The following is a 26,890-nucleotide window of genomic DNA, read 5'->3' as shown; positions in this document are numbered from 1 at the left end:
GCAGGTGCTAGGTACTTTATTTCTTTGGCAATGATGAATCACTGCTAAGGGTGAACTAACATATTTGCAATCACTGCCTTGAGCTGGAGAATTCCTCACTGTTGCTGTGGTTTTTTTATGGCAAAGCTGGAAGAGGCCAGGGTATGGACAGAGCCTTCCTGGGCAAATGGGAAGATGGCAAGCAGTAATGGAGACCTAAAGAAGATGTATAACTTGAAGATTACTCAGTCTATATTCTTCTAGAGCCTAACACAAGGGAGTCCAGATCTACGGTTCAAGACTTTCAGGTACTGCTGTAATATAATGATGGAAGTTCCCAGTTGTACTCATCTTCAGCCCACCCACATTGTAACGGGGCTAAATTTTGTTCTGTTTTAGAGAAAACATTACCTAATGTTGTACAGCCAGGTTAGCTGAGTCTGTTCCTGGTGACTATGCAGTAAAACCATTAGCGTCATGAAACCAGAGGAGCCCAGTTCAGCCCCTGAACTGTCCCTGAGCTGGGAGAGTTGGAGGCAGTGGGTCAAGGTGGCTCTCAAGCAGGCAAAAAGTCCCAGTAGAGTTTAGGAAAGGATGGGACACTTGTGTTCTTAAGTCATCTCTCCACAGCACTCTTGCTTGTTGGTTGTGGGGCACTAGCTCCAGGCAGTGCCACCAGTAAATAAGTCTTGCTGCTTTCCGGACAAGTCTTCAACTGCAACACTCTTATTTCCATTTCCAAGTAATTCCCCCCACACACACACCCCACATCTCCAGGGCTGTACCCGTGTTTGCTTCGTTGCTGTTTGCTCAGTGTTTGTCACATGCGAAACGGTATGTAAAAATGATGACAGAACTGGCTCAAAACCGCTTAGTTGTGTAGATAAGGAAATCTCAAAATGTCTTAGTCATGTAGGTAAGGAAATGAAGAAACAAAGAAGCAGGTGAGGTGGTGTGGTCTCCCATGGCTGTGGTGCTCCTGCTCTAGGGAGACAAATGGCGTAGGGGAAGAGGAGACCCTGTGTCTGGTTTTGGGGCTCCCAACACAGGAAAAATCAACTGCAGCAGGTTCAGCAGTGGCCAACCTCGCTAGTTTGGGGCTGGAGCCCACATCCTGCAAGGGATGGGGCTTGTTCAGCCTGGAGAAGAGGTGGCTTTGAGGAAACCAGACAGCAGCTTCCAATACCTATGGAAAGCTTACTAAGAAGATGGAGCCTGGCTTCTCACAGCTGTGTATGGTGGGAGGGTGAGAGACAACTGCCATCAGCTAAAACAAGAGAAGTTCAAGCTGCATATAAGGAAAAGTTTTTTGACCGTGAAGGCAATCAAGCAGTGGAACAAATTGCCCAGTGAGGCTGTGCAGTCTCCATCCTTGAAAGTCTTCAAGACAAGACCGGATAAAGTCCTGAGCAGCGTGGTCTGATCTCAGAGCTGACTCCACTTGGAGCTGAAGGTTGCACTAGTGACATTCTGAAGTCCTTTCTAACCTGAATTATCTTATGACCCTGTGATCCTAAGACCAGAGGGGACAGCCAAGGAAAACTAGCTCTCCCTCTCCTCTATCCATAACCACCAACTCTTCATACACCCCATCTTCTCCCTTGTAGCAGCCAGCCTATTTTGCCAGACCTTAAAAAGTGGCACCTCTCGGTGGCTCTAGTATCTAACTCAGGGCAGTGTGAAGAGGTGCCAGTTTTTAGAGAAGACAAAATGATTAAGACCTGTCCCTCTTGCAGCCCGAGCTCTCGCTGGCTGCTGTGGGGACAACACGAGCTCCTAAAACTGCTTGGGGGGCGGGAGGGGGAAGGCTTCCAGGATGTTCTAGGAGAGAAGGAAGCATTAACTCCAGGGTCACTTTTGAATTTCAGTGTGTGCCTCCTAGAGATTTCCTCCTGACAGGACTTATAGTAAAGCAGGTTACAGCAAGGGAAAAAAAACATTGCTGCTTGCTTTGTTTGGTTTTGGGTGTTGTTTTTTTTTGAGGAGGATTGATGAGAATTCAAAGTAAAAAAAATCAAATAAAATAAATTGATTTTTTTTTCTGCAACTTCTGGAAATGCAGAGCTACTTTCATTAGTATTCTGTAGCTAAATGCTTGCTGCCACTCCCTCCTCAGCAACAGCTTTCTTGAAAACATTAATATTTCAGAATTTATAAGTTTCCTTCACTAGCTCTAATCACAGGAATACAAAATCCTCCCCTACTTTTGGCCCCAAAATGCCATGTAATGTTGCCGCATGGTGTTTCACAAATATCACTACCTTCACCAAGACGGGGATGTGATCCTTTCTATCCCCAGTGTAACACAGCTCAGAAGCATAATGAACAAGTATTTGTTACACATTTAGAGGGTTGTATATGAAAATTGCTAGAGGTATAATTTATGAAAGAAGCTTATAAAACAGTTGCAGAAATGGCTTTTCTTTGTTCTTAAACACCTTGTTCTTTTTTTTTTTTCCCCCATGTGGGAACTACGACACCTTTTTTAACATCTAAGGAGGAAAAGGAGCAGTAAGGGAACCCAGTCCCCCTCACCCCCTGTTTATTATCTTCAAGTTGATTCTGGGGTTGGTTCTGCGGAGAAGGGCCGGCATTTGGTTAAACACAGACTGGACTGAGCAAACAGATTGAAAACTCCCTTGGACTTTCTCACTTCCAGCACTGTCAGCCTGCCACCAGCCCGGCTCGGTCGACCAGCTAGCAGGCTTTGCTTGGCACACTGCTTCGGCCAGATACCTGCTTGGGGTTTGTGTGTGCTCCAAGAGGAGAAGGACCAGAAGGAGGATGACAGGCTTGCAGGTAAGGGGTTCGGGTGCCTGCGACCCACCAGTGCTGGCTGCGGACACCCCTTCTCATCTGACACCAATTCTTTGGCATCTGGTTCATTTTAATGTCCCCCTCTTTTACATTTCAAGGTGTGTTTTTAAAGCTCTCTCTTGGGATAAAGGATTTTGCTGCATTTTGTCTATAAAGAGGCTTTTCTCTCTCTCTTCTCCTCCTTTGGAAATCCTTCTTGGTCAGGCTGTCCCAGCACAGGACCTCTTCATTGCAGGATTTGTCCTTCCCCTGCCCTCTGCCCACACCCCTCCTCCTGCCCTGCCTGCCAGGGGGGTGTTTCCCCCTCAGCCTATGAAATCTGGCTGGCAACATCTGCCCAGATGTTGCAACCCTGGCCACCATCTTCCCTGGCAGCTCTGGGGAGCAGCAGCTCCATTTTGGGGCAGTTTCCCAGTACCCCTCACAGGGCACACCAGCCCTGGAGCATCCCCAGCACTTTTGGAGCAGAGGGTTGGCGAGACATCAGGGAGATGGCAGCTCCTGCTGGGGATATTGGCCCTGCGGCACCGTGGCGGTACCGGGGCTGAGCTCTGGTTTGGGTGCTTCGGTTTTACCCTGCAAGGAGGCTGTGGAGCCCCGTGCAGAGGGGGAAAGACCTGCTCTGCTCATTGCCCCAGATGCTCATGTCATCGTTTCTGCGGGTTTGTGTTAGACGCTCTGGTGTTGAACTGGACTGAGCTGACAGAAAGTGCCGTGACTTTTGTCCAGAGATTAATGTTGTTTTCCTGTGTCCTGCAGCAGGAGCTGATTGAGAAATGTATTATGCAGCGTTTGAAGAAGGGCCTTAATTATTTTGCAGTCTATGTGTTCAAACTTCAAATGTGTTTTTCCCATGCCTGCTGTCTAATCCAGTGAACAAAAGGTTATGGTTTATAGGTCAGAGCATGACACCCATTGCGAGCACTCTGCTTTGCATCCCAGTTATTCCAATCAATGAGCTTTGCTGAATTTTTTATGCTGTGCTGGGCTTTTATCTCTCCCATTTTACTGAAAAACAACAAAACAAAAAACAAAGTGGAGTCAGATGAATTCCTAAGATCCTGTTTGCATAAAAAGCTACAGGATCTCCAACAAAATAACAACAGTAATTAAAAGCAGAAGTGAAAACAAAGGGCCAGAGAGAACTTCTTGTTTTACCCAGAAACCACCAGCCCAATTACCAAAATAGTTCCCATCAACCTGCCCGACCTGGAGTTACTCCCAACGTGGCTAGGAACCATGGAGCCCAGGCAGGGACCTTGAGGGAGGTCATTTTGGACTAAAAACCCGTTGCCATGCCATGGAGAAGAAGGGTTCGTTTCCCTCTGTCCAGATTTTTTTTGTCCAGGAAGGATGCTCCTGTGTGGGTGCCGGATGGACAGAAAGGGGTCATTTCTCCTGGCTCGGGGCCACCCTGTGCGATGCAAACTGAGGGGTGGGAGGTGGGCTCTGACGGTCGGCAGGGAGAAGGGCCTTGATGTGTGTGGCCCATGTGCTGTTGCTCCTGATGGACCTGCATCGGCAGGGTCCTCATGTGGTGCTCCAGAGTCCTGGAGCACGACGCCTCCGATGCACGGGGGGAGCTGGGGTGGCACAGCTATTTTTGGCAGCCCAAGTAGTGTTTGACACTGACCCCTAAGGGCATGGAGAGGAGAGAAACCTCTCTGAGGTCTGCTACAGGGAAAGACAAAAAAACCCCGAGTGAATGAGAAAAGCCACACTGAACATCCAGGCAAAGCCTTGGGGTCACACTCAGGGTGATAAATCACCGGTAGGATGACATTTCCCCTCCCGCGGCTGCAGTCCTGCCAATGTCTTTCAGTGCTCCATGCAGTTACCTGAGGATTAATTTTTTTTTTCCTTGGCCAGGAAGAATTGATTTGACCAAGCGATGATGCAGCAGCTTCTGCCCCCACTCTCAGGGCAGCAGGGCGATGCCACCCTCTCCCAAACACTGCTTCTGCCCCGACTCAGCTCCCCTGCCCCAGACCTTCTGCCTCGCTGAGCGATGCCCAGCAGTTCTGCGGTGATACGCAGCCGAGGAAGGCAGTGGCTCTCCATCCATCCCGGTGGGAATCTGCCTGCATTGCTGTGCTTGGGAGCCAGCTGCCTGCTCGGGGCTGGCGAGGTGCCGTGCGGCACCAATGTGGGCATGGAGCAGCTGCTGGCACGAGATGCTTGCTGCTGAGTTGGTTTTTCCTTCCTCTGTCCCAGCAAGCAGAAGCAAAGAGGCTTTTTGGGGGATGTGGATGGGCAAGCTAGCTGTGCAGGTCACCGGATTTTTAGCCTGAAGGACTGAGGATGGATTTCTCACAGCAAAACCTCTGTGCCTCCTTCCCGCTCACCCCAGCACAGTGGCAGGGGGCTGCCGGGGAGCACACGTTGCTTACCAGATCCACAAACCCACTAAAGAACCACAAACCAGCTCTCCACCAGCTTAATCCAGCATTTTGCAGATGATGCTCAGCAAAGCAGCCTGCAGGTTGCATTAACCCTCTCCTCGCTGTGCTAACGGCAGAGCCTGCTGGGCCTTGCTGGCTATACCTCCAGAAAATCAGCATGCCCCCCTCCTCCTCCTCTTCCCCCTTTCCTCCCCTTTTCATCAAGGTTGCCCCGCAGGCAAATGCTCCCACCACCTTTAAGTTAGTTGCTGGTAGAGGAGGATGCAGTGCAGAGGTCTCAGTTAATTCTGGAACTGCTGCAGTCCCATCAGATATTGCTGCATTTCCGTTTAAAAGAAGGGAGGGGGAAAAAAAAAAAAGAAAGAAAAAAAAAAAGAGGAAAGAAATGCTCCAGTACAATACATTTGCCAAGGCTGCTTAGGTGACCTGCTGCTTTGCATATCAATATGCTTCTTGCAGAACCCAGTGGAGAGCAAAGTCCTAGCGATGTACATTCGTTCGTTTGTAAGGAGGAGAAAAACATCTTCCCTGAACCGACAGAAACCGAGATGTTTTCAGGTTCAGGCTCAGCAGGGCTTCCAGCCAGCCTGGCTCTCCCTGGGAAGGGACTTTTCTTACAGGTCGCTGAAAGGTGCCAGAGGAAAGCACATGGTTTGTCAGGAGGTTTCAGGTTTGCTGTCTGAGTGTCTGCTACACTGGGAAATTTCATGGCAGGGGCTGCAAATTGCACAAGGCTGAGAAGCCCTGGGGGAAATAATCCAGGCGCTATAATAATATAATAAACCAGGTATAGGGGGTTTATCACGCCACCTTCATGTCAAAGCTCTGCCTTCCGGGGTGCCTGCCCCTTGCTGGGGTTTTCTCAGTGCCGGATCCCCGAGGCAGCTGCTGGGGTGCAGCAGCGTGGCAGTGCCACGGCCACCCCCTCGCAGCAAGGGTGCATCTGTCACCCAAAAGTTGGCACTCCCGGGCTTTACCAATCCAGCGCCGCTGCGTGAAGGCAGACGAGTAGCCCAGCTACTCTTGCAGTTGATAGAGGGGAGCATTAATATTTAACTCTCTCCCCAGGCCATGGAGCTGAACCATTGATTGCTGCCAAAACATCTCTGCGTTCACGCAGAGTTCAACAGAGTCGCTTCGTGCGTTTCCGTAGGATCTGAAGGGGCTGTGTTTACATTTCTGTCAGTGCAAAACTAAGGTCTTTGTTATACCTGCTTCCCTTTGTTCTACCTGCTTCCCTTGTGTGTCTCAGGTTTGCTGTGGGGCTTTTCTCGGTGCCGCAAAGCCGGGAGCTGCATCCCCCGGGGTCTTGTGGCTTTTAGCCACGCTCAGACCGCAGCAGCTGTGGGCAGGGCAGGTATGGGAGGGCATGCAGGTCTGTCCCATCCCTGGGTCTCTCGGGTATACATCGCCCTAGAAAACCAGTTTATCACCCCGTAATGGATTAATCCTTCCTTTACTACCATGGTGGACAGTTCATGCCCAACTGGGCAATACTTATTTAGGACAAATCAGTGACACAGTTTAAGTCCCAGCCGAGTTTCCCTTCCTCCCTCATCCCAACTACGTCCTGACCTTTTTCTTGATGGTCATGGGGATATACCACAAGAACCTGCCAACCAAACGGCTCCCAATTTCAATCCCTGAGCATTTGAGGACTCAGTGCGTGAATTTGCAAGGCAGTCTGCAGATTTTGGAACATCCACGATTCAAGCAAAGTCAGATTTAACTTGGACGGCACTAGCACGCCTCCATAGTGTTGGTGCGCAGTTCTTCCTATACATCACCCTGTTGTTCTTGAGCCTGACTACATATGTGATATTTGGCTTATTTCTCAAGTGCCTTCATGGTGCAGAATGTGGCCAAAATAGACACGCAGATTTAGCAGAAGAGCAAATCCTGTCTGTGGTTCCCAGTCCACCATGCAGTTAGCTAATGAAGCGAACCCAGGAGCTGTGAAAATGGTCTGTGGCAATACACAAGTAGATCACTTGAGAAGGTCTTGATGCATACAAAGAGGCTGGGAAAATGCATGGGGAAGTCATGGATGGGTTGTTTGGAGCAGTTTTGGTGGTGTTTTGAAAATGCTGATGAGCTGTGTGGTTTATTTTATAGTACATGTCGGGATTTGGAAATGAACATGTTTCCGAGGATCCACGCTGTCCAGGAGCTTTACCGGAGGGACAGGTACTGAGTTTTTTTAAAGTGCTTTATTAAAATGACATGGAATAGAGTGAATATCAGTTCCCTGGGCTTCTTTCAGTCTTAACATATTTCCTTTCTCTCTGCCACCACAAAAGTCTCCAGAAACCCTTATGCAGGACTGGAATAATAATAAGATGCTGGCAAAAATCAGAATTAAAGATTTCCATTCATACTTTCTGTTTTTATGTTACCATGAGCTTCCATGCTTCACCTTGGGGGTTAAGACTTGCCTAAATTACCTCTGCTCAACAGCAGGTTTTTTTCCAAAAGGAGTCTGCAATACAAGTGGCTCAGCCGCACTGAGAAAGAAGCCATCAGCTCTGGAATAAACTAGAGCAGAAGTTTGAAGCTTGACAGAGAGACATGCTCATGCAGGAGAGGCTGCTTTCAGAATTTCTGTAGGAACAGGAGAGCACCTTCTTTGTAGGGAGGGGGCATGAATGTCTATAGTAATAAACCAACAGCTTCATTCTTAAAAGTAAGTAACTTCTGAACATGTTTGATGAAAATAAATTATGTTGGGTCATTCTGTTTTAAAGAAAGGAATCACAACCCATGTGATGCTAGCCACTTGGTCCGCAGAGGCAAGAACGAAACCCTGAAGAATGAAAGCTTGCTCATCTCCTTTGCGCTGGTCTCCTTTACACCAGCACACCTTTTGAGGCTGACTGATCCTCCCTTGGATCTCCCGTAATCCCTTGGATGGGGATGGCAGCATCTTATCCTCAGTCAGTGACATCCTTTGGTGCTCCTCTTTGTCCTCTGTGCAAAGAGGCCAGCAGAATTAAGGCCAAATGGGGAGTTTCACCCTTTGCTTTTCCTGAGTTTTCTGGATCTCCCCACTTCCGATGTTTTACATGTTGTGTGCCGGTGTGGATAGTAACACACAACACAAGGGTACGTTAAATGCCTATATATGTCCCCTAGGTCTGCATTGCAGCCTATGGTGTGCCCACAAGAAAGACAAACTGCTGTGCTGGATCAGAATGATGGCTCAGCTGGTGCAGTGTCTTGTTTCTGAGACTGGCTATAGCAGATGGGTGGAGAAAAAAATGTAAGAAAGAGGCACCTTAAAACTGGGAGATCGATAGCAGTGGCTGCTGGTCTGAACAGGCAGAGGGCTGTGGTGGATGTGCTCCTTGTGATTTCCCAGAGCAGCACTGCTTTCCAGAGGAGGAGGACCCCTCCAACTCCTGGCTCAGGTACTCTCATCTGGACAGAGTTTGGACTTGGTGTCAAAAGAGTTAACAGAAAAATCTGAAAATGAGTTAGACAAAAAAAAAAATCTCCAGTCCCAGGGGTGGATCCTTTCTCCTCTGCAGTATTTATAAGACTGGCATCTGCAGTAGTGCTGGCTAAGATAAAAATGACAAGGGCTATTGATCCCCCTGCTTCACTGCATACCTATACCGACAAGACGGAGTTTGAGGGCTGGAAGCTACGTGTGTTACGAGAGCTTTACCTCTTCCTTCTGCCTACCTGTCAGGGCAGTGTTTGATACCGTATGGATGGCTGATCCGCCCAGCCGCAGCAGGATGACAGGATGCTAAACTAGACCTTGCAGGAGGGCGATGGGATAGCAAATGGTGTATGACTGTCCCACCGGGGTATTTCCTGCAGTTCTTGGATGCCTTTGCTTCTTGCTGATCTCAAACAAATAGATGCTGGCCTACTTAGATCAAAATGTTTAGTTTCTGTTCTCTGAAAAGGAGGAATGTGTCCTTCAGTTATGAACTCACAAGGGCTTCTAAACCTGTGCTGGTCATACTCCCGGCTCTGCAAAGGGGAAAGTGCCCCCGTTGTACTCCAAAGGAGGACTGTCACTGTGCAGAAGCCCTGTGGAAAAGCAAAGGCTCCCACGCAGGTCACTCCCGCTCTGGGGCAGCAGACAGCACTGGGGCAACCCCTCTGAACGCTTGGTCTCAAAAAAATTTGTGCATGAGAATGGTCTGCTTTGCAGTCTGTAAGTGTTGGGAATATTCCCCTTTTCCCTGACGCTCCTGTTGCCGACCCTACCCATCCCTGCCCCTCGCAGCTTGCTCTAGCAGCGGCCGTGTTGCCTCAATGGCTGTGCCGACTCCTTAGGGTGCTTGCGTGGCTTCTCGCATGTGGAAATGGGCTTTGGGGTCTGGCTGGTACCCGCAGGGCACCCAGCCACACGGGAGCAAGAAGATAATGACTACCAGGGCTGGTGCACAGACTCGGGAGCACGGTCCACCCCACGGCATCGGAGTGTCCGGGCGCCCACTGTGGTGCTTTGCCGGTGGCTCCGGAGCTAAATCCCGTGACGCTGGGTCTCACTCCTTATTTTTCCTTCTCCTCCCATTCAGAACAACCCGCAAGTCTGCCCATACGGCCTGTATGCTGAACAGCTCTCGGGCTCTGCCTTCACCTGTCCCCGGCCCACCAACAAGCGAAGGTACCGTGACCCCCGGCAGCGGGCAGGTGATGTGGGGTGTTTGGGGCGAGAGCATCGGGGAGCAATGGGGAGGCTGCTTCTGTGCCACCAGCGCTTTCTGCGAGCCCAGGCAGGTGTAAAACCTCCCCTGTGCACTGGGAAAGGGGCAAGGGCAGAAAACCACCCGAGAGGGAGAGGAAAGGCTTCGGTGGGGCCAGTGGGTTACGAAAATGCTGAGAAAGGGGGTGTCGGGATGGGAAAGCAAGCGGTTTTCTGAGCGAGGCAAGGAAGGGGAGGGGATGTCCACGGGGGCTAGATGGTCCTGAGTGGGTTGTGTGGGCTGTGCGAAACAACCTCGGGGTCTCAGCCCTGGTGCTACTGCGAAAACATCACCACTGCAACTGGCACTGGGAAGCACCTGATGGACACTGTCAAAACCAAGCCTCTGAGCAGGAGTCTTTAATTCTCATAAGGGATGCTCCTGCACGCTGGCCGGGGCCGGTGAGGTGCTAGCTCAGGCTCTACCTGTTTTGGGGCTGGCCAGGGGCTCAGACCAGTACCAGGCACCCAGCACACTGCTTAGCACCCCGTGTTCCCAGCAGTGCTGGGGACAGCTTGTTCCAGCCGGCAACAAACATCCCGGAGCTCTGTCCTGGTCATTGTGCTGTGGCCATGACCAGATTGCAGACGATGGGTTTCTCATTTTGCTTCTCCCACAGCGGCTTTTCTGTCTCTTCTGTTGTTCGTTCAAATGAAAGGCAAATGCATCATCTGAGCTGCCTAGCAGAGCTCTGCTCTCCGGGCTGGTGCCAGCTCGCGGCGTGCGTGGGAAAGGGATGAATCATTGTTTGCCGCACGAAGATGTCCTTGATGGAAATTTTCCAGCTCTCAAGGGAGAGCTCCCTCCTCCCCTCTCCCACCCACCCAACCTGCAACCACCGCTGTTAACACATCAAAGGCATTGGCAGCCCTGTCTAGCTCAGGCTTTCCTGATTACCTCTGCTCTCCCCCCTGATTAAAAGCCCAGCTTCGGGCTTGGCTGCACCCGGGCACGGTGTGTGGATGCCGGCCGTGGCTGCCGGAGCGGTGGGGCGGCAGGGGCTGCAGCCGCAGCAGGCAGCGAGGAAGGAGAGCGATGGTCCCAAGGCAGTGATGGAGGCATGGGGGACCTCCTACAGTAGTCATCCCACATAAAACTCTGGTCTTCACTGCATGGGCTCGCTGGTGGTCCTCTGGGCATGGCCAGCTAGGCATAGGATGCTACTTTCAGTAATCCATCCAAATTCAGATACCGGCTGCGACCTTCTGTCTCCTGAAAGCTCCTTTGTACTTTCAGTTAGATACCATGCTCGTCCCTGTCTTGTCTGAGCTGCTTTGTAGCTGTGTTTAAATAGGCTTTTTTCCACCTCAGAGATTGCTGTATTTCAGCCACAGATAAAGCTGTATCTTTTTTTTTATATATATATGTGTGTGTGAATGTAAACATATGTAATTATATGTAAACACACATATAGACATTTACCTATATGTACCTGCACATATTTGTATTTAGAGCCTATAATAAAAAGCCACCTCTCTGGAAGTCTCTGTCTGTGAGCTGGTGTTTGGTATTTAATACACCTTCTCCAGAATTCTCTGGCTGTGAGCTGGTGTTTGATATTTAATATGCCTTTTGGTCCAGTTGCCACCAGTGTAAATGTTATTCATGCCTTTAGGAGCTCAGTCAGCCAGCAGCCACCCAGAGGGTTTAACCTCTTCCCCAGGCTAATCCAGGTCTTTTCCTTCTTTGCAGCTGGCTGTATCGGATCCTACCTTCAGTCTGCCACAAACCCTTCAAACTTCTCAAGGAGGGCCACCTGACACACAGCTGGGATGAAATTGAGCCTGACCCCAACCAGGTAACTGTGCTGGAGAGACCCCTGGTCCTGCCAGGAGGACAGTCAAATATTAAGCTAACCAGGCCTGCAAAGGCGCTGAGCTGCAAGAGGTCTGAGGAGAGCCGTAGGGAGTTGATGGTCTGGCCAACACAGGAGCTGGGACACCCGTTGTTCCTCACCTACAGATCATCCAAGGAAGGACAGCCCTCGATGCGATTCGTGTTGCTTCCCACCTTGACAGATGCGTGTGCTGCTTCCCAGCACGGCTGCAGTGTCACAGGGTTTGATCCGTGCTGTCTAGCATCTCCTGTTGGCCACCTCTCAGGCTGCTCTCTCTTCCTCTTCAGCATCCCCCATGAAAGGCTCATCATGCCCCAGCCTGGCAGGCAGAGCAGCAGCGTCTCTGCCATCCATCCCCTCCTTCCCTGCGCTTTCGGAGAGACTGCTGGCTGCCAGCCTGTTTCTCTGCAGCCCTCGTGGGAAATCAGGCTTCATTCTGGAGAGTCACATGGAGACATGGCATTTGTCTTCCTCTGTTACAGCCTTGCCATCATCTTTAATCATGATTTCTTCCCTGCCAGCCCCAGAACATTTGGCTTTGCTAATCTGACTCCCTCCTCCTGCTGATGTTCTCCCCACAACATCATCTCATGGTCATCGGTTTTTACACCTCTCAGGTTTTGCCCTTTGATGCATCATCATTAGCTAATTTCCAGCCTCCCGGCAGCCTCACCATTTGTTTAAATACGTTCCCAGTTCTGCTGGAATATGTTTTGCAGCCGCTGACCAAGCAGCAGTGACAGGCTCGGATTTACGTGCCTTTGGTGCTCCTTCCCAGATGAAGCTCCAGTGACTTCTGTTACCACCTCATCCATCCCCGATGCCCTTTCGCAGCCCTCATCTACCATTACGGTTATTTATGATTACGGTAATTCCAAGATGCCCAGCTCTCAAGCATCTCAAGCCATTTACATGTAGTACATCTTTTACCTAAGGGAACAGCAACGAAGCTCCCGCCCGCTCTCTCTCACCGCTTTCAGTGGCAATCATCAAACCCAGAGGGGTTATTTCCTAGCAGTAAGTGGGAGCATCTTCCTGCTTTCCTTCTCATCCTCTCTGAAGCAGAGCCAGAGACCAGGTTCAGTTTGTTGGACAAGCCTGACTCTTCCCGCGGTGCTTTGTGTTTTGCCCAGCTCACTTAAGGAGCCTTCCCAATCGTCATCCATCTAAAAGGGTGGCCATATGGAGGCACCTTATGCAAAGCCCATTGAAGTCAATGGGAAAAAATATCCTTTAACGTTGCCTGAAGACAATGGCAGAGTTATAAAAGGCACAGGGGACAAAACAGAAAGGGGGCGAAGGTGGTGAAAAAATACGGGGTGGCATCTGTGCAAGAAATGCTGAAACAGAAGAAAGCTCTCCAGCCTGGAACAGAGATGACCAAGGGAAGCTATGATTGAGAGGCAGGGAGAAAATGAATACCAATAACAAATGTCATGTTAAAAAAAAAAAAGCATAAACTGTGGAACTTCTTGCCAGAGGATGCAGGTGGATTCAAAAAGTGCCTGGACAAACCTTGGGGAGGTAAAACCTATAAAGTAATAGTGAGCCCAGAGGCACTGTATCTCAGGAGGCTTAAGGATCGTGCAGCAGGGAAACGACACTAAAAGCTTCCCCATTTTAAGCACCTGGTGCTGGCTGCTGCTGGCTGGCTTGGACTGCTCTTCTTGCTCAGGGTGCTCATTCTTCTCTTCTTGCATCGGTGAAACCCGAATGCGGCAGAGACGCGCCAGGCGAACGGTGCACAGCACCGGGCAGTGGCTCTGCAGTTTGCAGGAGTTTTGGAGGAGAGGGGCCAGGCACCATTTTCAGTTGCGATCCATGGGCTGGGTGACAAAGCGATTTCCCACTCTCTTTGTCCCACAGGAATGACAACTGTGGAGGTGTCCACGGGAACCAAAGTAAAAATGAAGCTGTTATACAGGAGCTGCGCTATACTTATTACTTCATCTGTAGACTTGCTGTCATCTTCCATATTCCTCAACGAGAAAATTTGCTTCCCTTTAGACCATCTTTATACCTGACATTTATTTCTCTTCTGCCTGTTCTCCCTCCCTCTCTTTCTCCCCTCCCTGGTCTTCAGGGTCTTCTCCCTTTGTCGCTCCGCGTGTCCTTTCTGTCAGTATTTCTCAGTGGTTTCTCACAACTGGGTCCCAATTCCCAACCCTGAAGGCTTAAAACACTCCTTAGAGGAACAGTTCATGTTGAGATGCCACCACTGGCCTTCACAGCTGCCACGAAATGAACAGCAGCTGGGATGGTCCCACTGCTGGGGGTGGTAGAAGGCTCTGGAGCACCTTCTGACCATGCTTTGCATTGGCTCTGGTTCATGTCTGGAAGGCTGCCTTGGAAACCAAAGGAAAACATGCTTTAAAGAAGTCCGAAAGCAAACCCTGAAGTTCAGCACTATCTTACTGGCTCATCTGTGAGGTGTCAATACCTGCTGGCGTGTGCATTTGGTGTCTCCAACCAGAATACGCAGCTTCTCCAGCCGCTGGCACCCACATTTTGATTTGAGTTTGGAAAACTTCTGTGAGGCTTGGGGGAGTTTAACATCTCTGTATCCCTTTCAAATTTAGCTGAAATTTCACATAGTTCAAAATTTGGGGGAGCGGCAGGCACAGTCACAGAGTCCCATAATTTTTGTTTTTCCAGGGCACCAGCCTAAAAACATGTTAAGAACCGCCAGATCAGGTAGCTAAAAGCAAGAAAATGTTCTCGTGAATGCCCAGAGTCACAGGTACTTTCATCTGGGGTAAAGCGTATTGATGCAGGGTATATATCTGGCAGCTGGCCACATCAACATCCTCCTAATTTGGGGTGTTTGGGTTGGTCTGCACTGAACCCCTCCTAATGAGGGGCTCTCAGCCGCAGCACCTCGTTCCCAAGAGCTGCAAAGATCCTTAATATGATATTAGCGGTAATAAATACTTCAGACTCCTCTGGCACCTTCTGCCTGAGGATCTCAAGAGGCTTTGCAAGAAGTAATTAGTGCTGCTCGCAGCTCCCACTCACACAGGTAGAGATATTTCTGCTTTGGATATGGGGAAAATGAGGTGGCACAAACAGGAGTGTTATACTTGGGTCATGGAGAGAGTGAATCATCCAGTGCAGTGGAGGACAGGACGGTGACAATTTGGCTGTGGAAAACCGACTCATCTGAATTTCTTTGCTCTCAACAGTGTTGTTACTAACAGAGGAAGAGGCAGCATTTTAAAAGTTTTTTTTTTTAACCTTGGCACTATACAGGCCTGCCAATTATTTTACAAAATTGTGATTAGAAAGGAAAAACAAGCTCCATAAATTGAAAGAAACCTGTAAACCAAATCAAGCAAGGCAAAGAGGAAAGAGAAAACTACCTCAGCTAGCAGAGAGCAGGGAAGCAGGGGACACACACACACAAATTCGAATTTCTTTCGAATTGCCACCGTTAGCATTATAATCACTGGCATTGCTTTCTTGCTTTTTGTTTCCCAAATTCTAGCTACGATGGAAACCTTTCGAGATCCCAAAAGACTCTCAGAACAAGCTGGACTTTGTGAGCGTAAGTCAGGGGGCCAGGGCATCCTCTGTCTCTGCTCTGCCTTGGGGGGTAGTGGGGCACAGGGGATGCTCAGCATTGGGCTAACAGCAGTGGTTTGACACCAGTGGGCTTGCAGAGCATCCGTGGGAGGGCAGAGGATCCCAGATTTCAACCAGCTGACAGTGGACTTGCTTTTCCTTGTTACCTTTCAAGGAGCTCTTCCAAAAAAAAAGCCCCAACCCTCCAGCTGTCCCCAGTCCCTGGGCTGGAAAACACCAGCTTACACGGATTTTTTAGAAACCCTTAATATATTAAAGAAAAGCCAACACGTTTGGCAAAAGGCCGTATGTGGAAAGGCTGGTAGCGGTAGGGGAAGCAGGGAGAGGGGGTGAGCCCCAGCAAGGGAGTGGGATGAAGGGAGGAAAGGGGGCTGGCCCCTGCCCCGCTGCCTGCCGCTCGCTCCCGATGCTTTGGGTTTGCCCGCAGGGATTGCACACCTTGTGCGGCGCCGGCGAGCCCAGAGGACGCAATGGTATCGCCATCCATATTTTCGTCTGCAACGCCTCCATGCTCAACAGGTCAGTGACCGCTACGCCGGAGGCTCGGGCTGCCCCAGGCTGGCTGCCTGCACGTGTAATTTAAGCCGCTGGGTTTAAGTCCGGCTGCTCCCAATGTCACTGTTTCTATGTCCCTGTGTGCCTGTGTGCACGGGCAAAAGTGTTCACGGCATCCACGGCGGGTGTTTGCAGAGCAGGTTGTGCTCCGTGGCCAAGCACTGGAGGAGTTGGTGGGGGAGCCACCGAGAGAAGGAGGGAGCTGGGCATGGGGATGCAGCAAGAAGGGATGTGTTGGAGCCAGTTGCTCTCGTCCCAGGGACCAGAGCTGCTCCTCGGAGGTCGGCACTCTGATGGGCATTGCTACCCCCTGCAGCAGCTCATGGGGACGTCAGTCCCACTCCCTGGTTTACAAACCCATGATGCACCCATGGCCACAAAGGCAGGGACCTGGCAGAGGTTGGAGGACGTTTTGCCTCCGGACCGGGCACATTAAACCTTCCTGCCTCCTTTGCCTGGGCCCAGCTATGACATTCGCTGACCTGCAAATGGTATTTCTGGGGAGAGGGGAGACCTCTGCCACGTCAATCTCCCAGCTCAAAACTCCCCAGCTGTGGTCGTGGTGGGTGCAAGTGCCTGGGCCTTACAGCACCTTGACCTGCCTGTTCTCCTTTTTCTTTAGATGCCTTTATAATTCAGATGGCGACTTCCTGATCGGTGAGTTGATGCTTTGGCTTTTCCTTTCGCCCACCAGCTTCTACCTGGGTTGCCACCTGCCTGCCTCTTTGTTCTTCTAGAGCCTTGGACCCTACAGCCAACATTTGGAGGAGAGGGTTGGCTTCACCCTCAGGCCATCCAGATTTGGTGATCTGGCACCAGCTGGGCTGTTGGTCAGGTTGCACCGCTCCTGTGCAGCTCGGAGAGAGCACATCTGTGCCAAACCTCAACTTTGCTTTTTGAGCAGTGACCCAGCTTCCTTGGCGTGGTGTTCAGGGATCATTTCCCAGTGCTCCCCACACTGGTATTAGGCACACCACAGGCAGAGGTTTTCTGGAAAATTTAAACCTCAGGATTTCTGAACAGCTTACAGCTAGATGCCTTCATCGCTTCAGTCCAAGAGTATTTGGCACGGCAGCTTAGCTCCCGCACTCCGCCAGCCTCAGGCAACGAGACTGCCATGATGAGTGTTGAGGTTGGCACATAAAGTGCATACATGCAGAAAAATATTCTGAGCGGTATCAGAAGTCTGATATTTGCTTGTATCTTTCTTGACCAAGGGACAGAAATGCCTTCAGGTCACCAGCAGAAACATTTCTCCCATCAAATAGCTATTAAATTGCTCTCGCTCACCTCCCTTGCTACCGTGAAGTAAAAGTGCCAGGGCAGGTTTTGTAAATCTGCTAGTTCTTCAAGTCAAAATGTGAGCTTTCCTGCGCCAGGACAGTCATGGAAAGCAATGCAGACGTTAGTGAAGCATTGCTTCTACCCTCAGGAAGCAGGGAGAGTTAGTTACTCCCAGACATCTCACACTGCCACAGTCATGACAAGGACGGGTACACGCACCATTTTATGTGAAGATCATGAGACAGGCAGGTATGACCCCAAATACATCACGTCCCATTTATTTGGACTGTTGGCACAAACCCTACGTCAAGGGACCGCAAGGTGACGGATGGCCTAACCTCATCACAGGTACCTGCTGTGATGTGGGGGCCGTGGGGCTGGTCTGGAAGCTCTCCCTCCAGTGCCGGCATCTCTGCTGCAAGCCTCTGCGTGGGAGCAGGAGCCTGGTCCCACTGGGAAGCAGGGTCAGAAAGGGCCCATTGCTTTTCCTTGGAGCCTGGGTGCTCGGGGGGGGGGACAGAGAAGGTGGCAATCACCACATTGTTTCAGCTCTTCTGCCTGCATTTTGTTTCCACAGTGCCCCAGCAAGGGAAACTGCTCATCACAACCGAGTTTGGGAAGATGCTAGTGGAGCCCAATGAAATCTGTGTCATCCAGGTAAGGGCTGACTGCACATGCCTGTGGCTCGGAGCCCAATGTTGGAGCAAGCCAGCTCCTGCATTCAGCTGTTTGTCGTTTGTCAGCAAAGGCCTGGGATGATTCTAGTATCTTCCTTTATTTTCCAGCAAGGGATGCGTTTCAGTGTGGAGGTGTTTGGAGAGACCAGAGGCTACATCCTGGAGGTGTACGGGGCACACTTTGAGCTGCCTGACCTGGGACCCATCGGTAACAATCTCCCATCAGACCTACAGTGAATTTCATAGGGACAGGCATGAATTGCAAGCCCCAGTCCATCCTTTTATATCCTATGTAATGCATCTTCCCATGCACACACTCCTTTACAAAGATGCTTTCCATCCCAACACTGTTATTCGCCAGCAGAGCAAGCATCCCCCTGAAAAAAACGTGACAGCCCAGTTGTCCTGAGATTCCCCTGGCACTGAAGGGACCATTTCTCTCCCACCCCCTTTTCCAGTTTCTCCCTTCCCTTCTGGTCTGGTAGTGGGCATCGGCTGGCTCTGAACCTGTTCCTACCAAAAGAAACTCAAAAGGCCATCATCACTCATGCCTCTTACTTACAGATAAGCCATAAACTGGAGTGATAGGAGAGAATTTACCCGGTAAAAGGAAAGGCAGATTTCAGATATACTTGAAGCCCCATTTTAGATTTAATCAAGTGGTATTTTCCCCCCCACCTCCATTAACAGGGGCACCTTAGAGGTCTAGAGCCTAGAGTGCCTTAGTGTCAGAAGCTGTTCCCCTTGCGGAATTAAAAATCAATAAAATGAGCAGCACAGGACTCAGATCAGCAATACATTTGCATCTCCATGTTGTGCTGCCAGGGCAGATCTGCTTTCACTGAGCATAGGTCTACCTCTCATAAATCACAGATCCTCTCTGCCAGCTGCCTCCTGGTCTGTGCAATGTCACGGATCGTGAAGGCACAGCCTCTTGCTGTCGTGACAAAGAGACTGTGAGGTTGCACGGCATCTGAAGCCCTGCTGTCCCCACTGTCATTTTCCTAGCCAGCTTTCTGGAGGTGCTCACCTCAGTTTATTTCACCTTTGTTGTCCCTGGAGCACTCGCCTCCAAACTTTTCTTGCTGAGAAAAACACCTCCTGGTTACTGCTACTAAGATTGTCTCAGGGAAGGGAAGTGAAAATTCCCTTGTAACAGCTAAAACCGGTGTTTTGGGGTTGATTTTTTTTTTCATTTTAGGTTGCTGCCCCCCCCCCTCCCCCGACTGCTCTTGTTTTATAGCTCTCAGTGAGATCTAAAAGGCTGGTCATGCTTGAAGTAAACTGACTAGGTAGTATCAATCAGTAAGAAGCTTGGCGTGGCCCATCGGCATTCAGATGGCCTTTGGAAACCTCTCACAGATGTAGTGAAACTGAAGCCAGTCGTTCCTGCAGCGGGGAACCAGACCAGTCTTCAGCCATTTAATGGGACCCCATTTGATGTGTGACGTGCACTGCACATGTCTTTCCACATCGAGCCTACAGTGATTTTTCAGCAGCTTTCCTTTCAGCCAGCTGAAGTTACCTGCCTTCACCCACTTCTCCAGTCCTGTGCCTGCTCCACTTGATTATTGATAATGTTGCCCCAGCCTGTTTGTAACAAGTCTTCCCATTAGCTAGTTTTCAGACACTGTTGGGCTGGGGTGGGTTTTTTTCACTCTCCAGGAGGCAGGAATCTATTATAACATTTACTTTCTGGAGAAAAAGAAAATGAGTGCACTTGCCTGTAAACCTTTTCAGGAGATGGTAATTATATGAGCTCCTCTTCTCACCACCTACCCGCCTTCCCCTCAGAGACCAAGATCCTTTGTATTTCAGTCTTTCTTTATTCTAACTTCACTTTTCACTTGAAAAAATGACAGCTGGAGAAAAGCACTGACTGTTAAACCTTAGCAGCAGGTAGTAATGTCTGCATTTTTATCCAAGAAATTCAAAACCACTTCGTAACAATAGTACTAATGAGAAGAAGAATACTTCAGCACCCATATGGTGCTTTACACTTTGAAAATGCACTCCTCACGCTAACCAACCCCTCAGTATGCCCAGACCCTGTAGCTATCACTAGCCCTTATTTTATTACTATTTTTGCAAGCATTCAGAAATGTATTTGGCCCCCTTATGACATGCCTTGTAACTTCTGCATGGCTAAGTGTCCAACCAGCAGGATGTCCAGGAACAGAAAGCAATTCACCCTCTATTTTTTGCTTAATTCCTAGTTGTTGCATGCCTTTAATTGAGGATGACATACTAATCTTTTTCAGATGGGAGCTGAGGGAGACCTGTCTTAGTCACATAAGGGGAGCATGGACTTAAATGCTAGGATGTATTACAATTACCTGCTCGTAGGAGCACAAGAAGTGAGTGACTATTTCAGCTTCCGTCGTGGGCCAAGAAGCAGCAAGGTCACTCAAAATGCAAAAAGGCACCCACGAAGCCAGGAAATTGCACCAGCCTCTCACTTTGCTTGCCGCTTGCCCAAAGAGGATCTGGCATCTCTCTCTCTCTTCCGCAGGAGCCAACGGCTTGGCCAACCCGCGTGACTTCTTGGTGCCCGTCGCGTGGTACGAGGACCGCCAAGTGCCGGGGGGCTACACGGTGATCAGCAAGTACCAGGGCAAGCTGTTTGCAGCCCAGCAGGTGAGGATACCCCAGGAGAACAGGTAACACTGAAGCGCAGCGACTGCCGGTGCGTGGTTTGGGATCTGCAACCCAATCCATGTAGTCTCAGGAGGTCCCGCTGAGTTAAGTAGAGCAGGACTGAGCCCTTGCCTTGTTCTGGCAAGGCAGGCTGGAAAAAAGTGTTTGTGAAGACTTAGTTAGGCCCAAGACTCACAGATGGTCTTTGCCTCGCTGCTTCCAATTGTTTATAGTGACAGATTAGAAAAGTGGAAATGCCGAGGAAAACCACATCCTCGCAATGTCGGGCTGTGCCTAAAGGGCTTTGTGCTCCAGGCTGCTGGTGTACTTCTCACCAGCACTAAACCCATTTTTAATTTGAGAAAGAGCAGTGCCCTGTGTATGTGCAGCAAGTTGGAAGGTTGTGTATGGTAACCCTCTGTCTCTTTGCTCTGGTAGGATTTCTCCCCCTTCAATGTTGTAGCCTGGCACGGGAACTACACACCATACAAATACCATCTGGAAAAATTCATGGTCATTAATTCTGTTGCTTTTGACCACGCGGTAAGTTCTGGAGCTGGGCAAGGCAGAGCAATGCTGCGTGGATACTGTACCATCCAAACTCACCCTGAGCTCCAGGGGCTCAGCGCCTGCTAAAAAATATGTTGTGCTCTAAGAAACAGTGTGAAATCTCTTGCGCCGCTTTCCCTGGGCCCAAACCAAGCTCTTGCAGAGAAAGACAACCTCCTTTGTGGTACAAAGACATGACTGGAGGTTGATCAGCTTCTTAGCTTTATGCAGCTTAGCATAGAATTTCTGCACCCTGGAGGAGAGCTGAATACTGAAGCCAACACACCCTGTGCAACTCAGCAAAAAGACTTCTGCTTCAAATTCTTGCCTTGATTTATTTCTTGCAATTGCACAGACTCCTTCCCCTGATTCCTCTGAGCCCAGCACTGAAATTTGTTTGAAAAGCTGGGAGCTTTCACTGCAATAATTTCTAGATCTTATGGAAAATAACTAAAGCCAAAAGTAATGTGAGCAGCTCTTCTAAAAAGGAAACCAGCCCAGTGGGAGAGGTGCCCGCAGTGATGCCATCTCTTGGTGCTGCTTCCGCAAGTGGGTGTGCAAGGAGACTGGAGCATTTCTAGTGAGACAACCAACAGAATGTATTGTTTAAACTCCAGGAAAACCTGCCAGGAGAAGGATGGTTTTGGGATCAAAGCCCAGAAAATTACTTTACTGGACTACAGACTTTAAAAATCCTTGAAGCAAGCCACAGTTTCTCTGCACTTTGTTCTCCTTGTTTGTAAACTAACAGGGCCGTGAGGCTAGATGCCTCCAGCAGGACGTTCCTGTCCTCTGTGACCAGCTACGGAAGAGGTATGGTTTAGTGGTAGGAGGAGTGCTGGACACTGCTCCTGGAATTACAGTCCCCCATCTTGCGGGGCTGTCCCTCCCGTGTATCTGCACCATCAGCTCCGAGGGCATCGTGGCCAGGGCGGGGAAGGCTCTCCAAAGCTGCTCGAAGGAAGAACCATCCAGTCCCATCTCTTGTCCCCCATGTCCAACATAGGGTGGAGATGCTGGGTGCTGTCATACAGGGTCACAAATCTCACCCACACCACCAGGTGCAGGTGGTAGAAGTGTTTTGGCAAGGGAGAGGCTGTATCAGTCAGGTTTTCTGGTAGGATGACCCGAGCAGACATCTCAGAGCCTTGCTCTGCTTCATGCATTTTGCTTTGCTTTTTTTCAGGATCCTTCTATCTTCACTGTCCTGACAGCCAAGTCAGCCCGTCCTGGAGTGGCACTCGCTGACTTTGTCATATTCCCCCCGCGATGGGGGGTAGCTGACAACACCTTCCGGCCACCATACTACCACCGTACGTCTGCTCTTTGTTGGTTGTGCTTGAGTACAGGACCACAGGAAAAAACCAAGTCTCCATTTAATTGAGAGCACACACAGGGAAGAAGCAGTCTGATTTGTTGCCCTTGGCACAGTTAGAGTCAGCTTCTTGGAGTCAGTCAGTCCTCCCTGGAAAATGAACAAACCCAAAGATGTTCCTATTTAGAGCATTTCAGGGAAACTCAGAAGTGATGGGTTGGTTGTGTCTGCATAGATGGATGTGTCTGTACTCAAGGGGCTCACGTGGAGACCAAGTGCATATTGAACTTAGCATTGCACAAATGCGTCAGAAATTGTCCTGTCACCCAGCCATGAATTGCTTAATATCTCTAATTAGAGTACATAGATAAAGAACAGGATAAAGGAAAATATGGTCTCACAAGTGGTGAGAAGCACAGAGGGATGTAGAGCTGCCCAAGGCTACTCGTAGGGTGAGATCAGAGTTACAGTAGAGTGAATTGGCTCTCCTGAGCCCTTCTTCACCGCCTGCACAGTAATGGAGGTACCTCTGGCATTTAAGAAGCCAGAGATCAGGAACTGGGCTCCTTCTCAGGTGGAGAGTTGATTGATGTTTTGGGGATTTGGTTGCCATCACCGGAGCTGGTTTCCTCTTGGCAGTTTTTTGGTTTCGTCTTGGCAGAGCGTGGCCACATGTTGCATTGACAGGATGCTAGAAATCCAGTTCCCTGGATGGCACTCCCCTTCCAGGCTGGGATGAGGCACCCTGGTCCGGGAGACGGAGGGGGAACGCTTTGCCCATCCCGCACACCTTCTGTCGACAGCTAATAGGCCCCATCTCAGAAGCTGTCAAGGTCACGCTATGGTGTCACTTTGAAGTGCTGAGAGGCTTTCTGCACACTTACAAACCACAGTTTAACAGCCACCTTCTCCTTCTACTTAGATGTATTTCCAAGCATCTTGTGGGCTGCCCGAATTAGTGGCACTTGCAAGCACAGTAGGCAGCTGTGCAGCCATCTGAGTAAATCCCACAGGCAAAGTCCTGCCCTGTCAGTATGCTTTCATTTGCAGTAATGAATGTGACATGGAAACATGTCTCCTGACCGGTTGGGATAGTGCCAAGTCACTTTTATTAGACGCTAAGAGGTGAGCCACACTGCCGGTTAACTACGATTAAGTTGCTGCTCATCAGCAGAGCTGTGCTGACTTTCCACGGATGCCTTGCGAGCCGTAACAAACATGAAGTTGTTCAACCTTTCTTGGTCTGTGGTAAAAGACAGCTGAAATAACTCTCATTCTCTTGGCCATGTTGTGATCCAAGAGTACCCATGCAGACAGCTACCACAGCTACTCACTTGACCACAGTACCTCGCCTTGAGCACTAAATTCATGACGAGCAGGTTGGTTGTCTACTCTATCCCAGCCATGGAGGGGCAGAGCTTCAGTGGGTAAGGCAGACATCGCAACAGTCAATTATCAAGACACTGCGCACGTTAGTTCCCTCTGAAATTAGTGCCATGATGAGAATTTTGTACCATTAAGAGAGGCATAACAGGACAGAGCGACTCTGGGGTAGGAGTAGCACAAGTTCAGTGCTGCTGAACTCTCCTCTCTCCAAATATTTTATGGGGCCTATTTTGTTTGCCAGCAATCCCCTGTTGCCTCCTCTTCTCAGGTCCAATGGAAAGCCTGTGTTCAGAGAATTTTGGTGCACTCAGACTCACGGTTTTCATCTTGCATTAGCTTTCCCCAAGTATAAATAGAGCAATGTTGGTCCAAAAATATTCCTCCTAGACACCATAACAATTTCACATACAGAGGTGGCTGTGCAGCTCATAAATACTGACCTCTCTTGGTCACCTTTCCATATATTTGGAGGCTGTGAATTACTCCTACAGTTTTTGGACCACAGGTTGAAAAATGTCTGATGCAGTTTTTATATTGTGAGCATATATGGCCTCTGTGTCTGCGAGAGTACTTGTGTGATTCTCATTATTATGGGCCCTAATACCTAATGGCACTAAGGGATTTTAACTTCACAACATCCTGCTTGTAGAAGACAACACTATTTTATCGATAGGGAATGGAGGCACACCTAAGTTGTTCAGGGGTCATGTGGGAAATCTGCAAATGAGTAAGAAACTGGACTCAGCTCATATCTTAAGTCCCAGCCTGGTTTCCTACTCACCTGCCCATTCTTCCTAAGTGATATTATGAGTCCTGTTGCAGACACGTTGGCAATCCAGCTCTTAGGGTCTGTACAGCAGTCTGAACGCGCCAAGCACAGTACATGAACGGGTTCAATGAAAAGCCTGTAACAGTCCAGTCTTACATGAGATGCTGACAACTGGGGATGAAAATTAATGAATGCTTGCATGCATATATAGGCCAACTCTGCTTTGAGCTAAATTAGTTTTGTTGTTAAACATTTCAGACCCTGGATTGTACTTAACAAAGACCGAACTAGTGGTTAAAAAGGGCTATATATAACATAGCTACAGAAGCGTGTCCTGCTTTTGCAAAAACTGACTGCTAAGCAGGGAGTTGCTATATTGTTTAGTCACATCAGGTCTACTAAAGCTGAAAGCTTGGGACAGCAGCTGTTAAAGTACTTCCTTTACAGGGAGCATAACTCAGCGAGTACTGAAGGATTAGATATAGCCATCCTTACCTAAGTTAGTGGTATATTACTCCATTGGTTTCAGAGGGTCTACTCAAAAGTATTCTTCCTCAGGGAAGGACAGAATTTGGCTCCTTGTCTTTAGGCATATAGTGGCTCTCGAGAAATAAGTATATAATGCATGAATCAAAAGCATTAAGTACTGAAGCGCCTGGCTGGACTGGAGGTGGTGGAAGAACATAGAACAAAATTATTTCATGCTCATAACCTGGGATGGCAGACCTGGATCTCTCACCAGAGCATTGGCCAGGCATTTTGTGCCTGTAACACAGGGATGATTATACAGAACTTCCTTTCCAGTGCTTTAAGATCTCTAATCGAAATCTGTAAATATCAGGTTACACCATGCGGTCCATATGCAGGTGTAGTACTTACACAGCTCAAGGTGGTAGAAAAAGCACAGGTCTACCAACATCAATGCACTTCATTAGGGAGCTCTGTTTCCGAATCCAGGTAATTAAGAGTGGAATAAAACCTGTACAGCTTTGCAAGCATTGCCTGTAGGAACCCCAACGTCCTCTCATGCAATACCCTGCTTAGGAACCTCCACTCCACCGACTGCCCGGCCCAGCTTAGCTCGTGGGTTTCAAGGAGCTCACAGCCCAGCTGTGATTTCTCCCCATCACACTGCGTTGCAGCCTCTTCTCTCTGCCTTCTCCAGGGAACTGCATGAGTGAGTTCATGGGGCTCATCAAAGGCCACTACGAAGCAAAGGAGGAAGGCTTCCAGCCTGGAGGGGCCAGCTTGCACAGCATGATGACTCCTCACGGGCCAGATGCCGACTGTTTTGAGAAGGCGAGCAAAGCCAAGCTGGAGCCTGAGCGGGTCGCAAAAGGGACCATGGTAAGGAGCCAAGGGAGCTAGTAAGATTTTGAATACAGCATGGTATAGTGCCGCCGTGCCACTCTCAAAGTACAGCCTGGCTTCTCGCTGGTAAGTTGGAAAAGTACTCGGACCACACTGCTGCAGTATTCACCTCCCTTACCGATCAGCAGTGTTCAACTCCCAGGAGCTCCCCTGGAGACATGTGATGCCGGGCAGCTTTGATCATCTGCCCACATAAATTGTTGCCTGAGCAGGAAGCTGGGAATTTTCATGCTGATTAATTTAATTTTTGTTTTAGCCTATGGACAAAGAATCGAAACCCCTGCCTGTCCTCCTTTCTCCACCCCCTAAAATCTAATGATGATCATCAACAGACCTTGAACTAGAGCTTTTGGAACAACCTGGCTTTTCTGGGCACGCAGGGAGTCCAAAGTCAGTCCTGAGACCTGGTTAATGTCAGCATTGCAACATCAGCTCTGAAGAGCTTTCTCCCCCCGGGTCGATCAGACTGGAGGCAGAATTTGGCAGCACCGGACCATGCATACAACTCCCATTTGTGGTAGAGCAGAGGCCCCTTGCCTGGATTTAAACTCTCACTCTTTTGCCCTAACCCACCTTCCCTCTTCCCAACAGGCCTTCATGTTCGAATCGTCCCTCAGTCTCGCCGTCACCAAATGGGGCCTCCAGACCTCCAACCGCCTAGACAAAAACTACTACAAGTGCTGGGAACCTCTGAAAAGCCATTTCAACCCTAACTGCAAGTAAAGAGAAGTATTTGTTGCTTGCAATACATGGGTGAAGGCAAGGAAATTCAGCATACCTACGTGTGGTGGCACAGTCGACTCGGGCAACGCAGAGTGCTCCAGCACAGAATGGCATTTCCAGCAGCCACCGAGCCACGAAAATTATCATCCCTATATAACTTGGAAAATGCAGTAAAAAACCACCATTATTCTTAACTTTCAAGTATCCAATTAAAGCTTTTCTGGTGACACACTGAAGTACTTGTGCGGCCCCCACCACATGTAGTTGGTGTGAATGCCGTACCTTGTGTGGACACGAGGTGACA

General features: G+C 49.5%; 1 protein-coding gene and 1 long non-coding RNA gene across 3 annotated transcripts; one reads left to right on the top strand and one right to left on the bottom strand.

The window, feature by feature from the left end:
- The first annotated feature begins 167 nt into the window (after positions 1-167).
- HGD (homogentisate 1,2-dioxygenase) lies at positions 168-26,810 on the top strand. Of its 2 annotated transcripts, none has more exons than XM_075034778.1 (15): positions 168-287; positions 2,477-2,778; positions 7,314-7,385; positions 9,734-9,822; positions 11,594-11,699; positions 15,223-15,282; positions 15,748-15,839; positions 16,498-16,532; positions 17,737-17,816; positions 17,945-18,044; positions 20,349-20,473; positions 20,912-21,016; positions 22,209-22,335; positions 25,658-25,839; positions 26,455-26,810. In XM_075034778.1, the coding sequence occupies exons 2-15, from the start codon at positions 2,764-2,766 to the stop codon at positions 26,584-26,586; spliced, it is 1,320 nt and encodes a 439-aa protein (XP_074890879.1). In that variant the 5' UTR covers positions 168-287; positions 2,477-2,763; the 3' UTR covers positions 26,587-26,810. The 2 variants fall into 2 exon arrangements, with proteins under 2 accessions (XP_074890879.1, XP_074890880.1); XM_075034779.1 differs by lacking the exon at positions 168-287 and adding an exon at positions 6,267-6,396 and having other exon boundaries at positions 2,336-2,778.
- LOC142034068 (uncharacterized) lies at positions 22,410-25,444 on the bottom strand. The gene is made up of 3 exons (XR_012651440.1): positions 24,988-25,444; positions 24,505-24,628; positions 22,410-22,487 (listed from the first exon to the last, which is right to left on the bottom strand). It is a non-coding gene; the product is annotated as an uncharacterized LOC142034068 (long non-coding RNA).
- Positions 26,811-26,890: the final 80 nt, after the last annotated feature.

Source organism: Buteo buteo, chromosome 8 (genome assembly GCF_964188355.1).
Source record: "Buteo buteo chromosome 8, bButBut1.hap1.1, whole genome shotgun sequence".
Taxonomy (NCBI): domain Eukaryota; kingdom Metazoa; phylum Chordata; class Aves; order Accipitriformes; family Accipitridae; genus Buteo; species Buteo buteo.
Note: the sequence above shows the minus strand (reverse complement) of the source record. Positions and strands in the feature narration are given on the sequence as shown.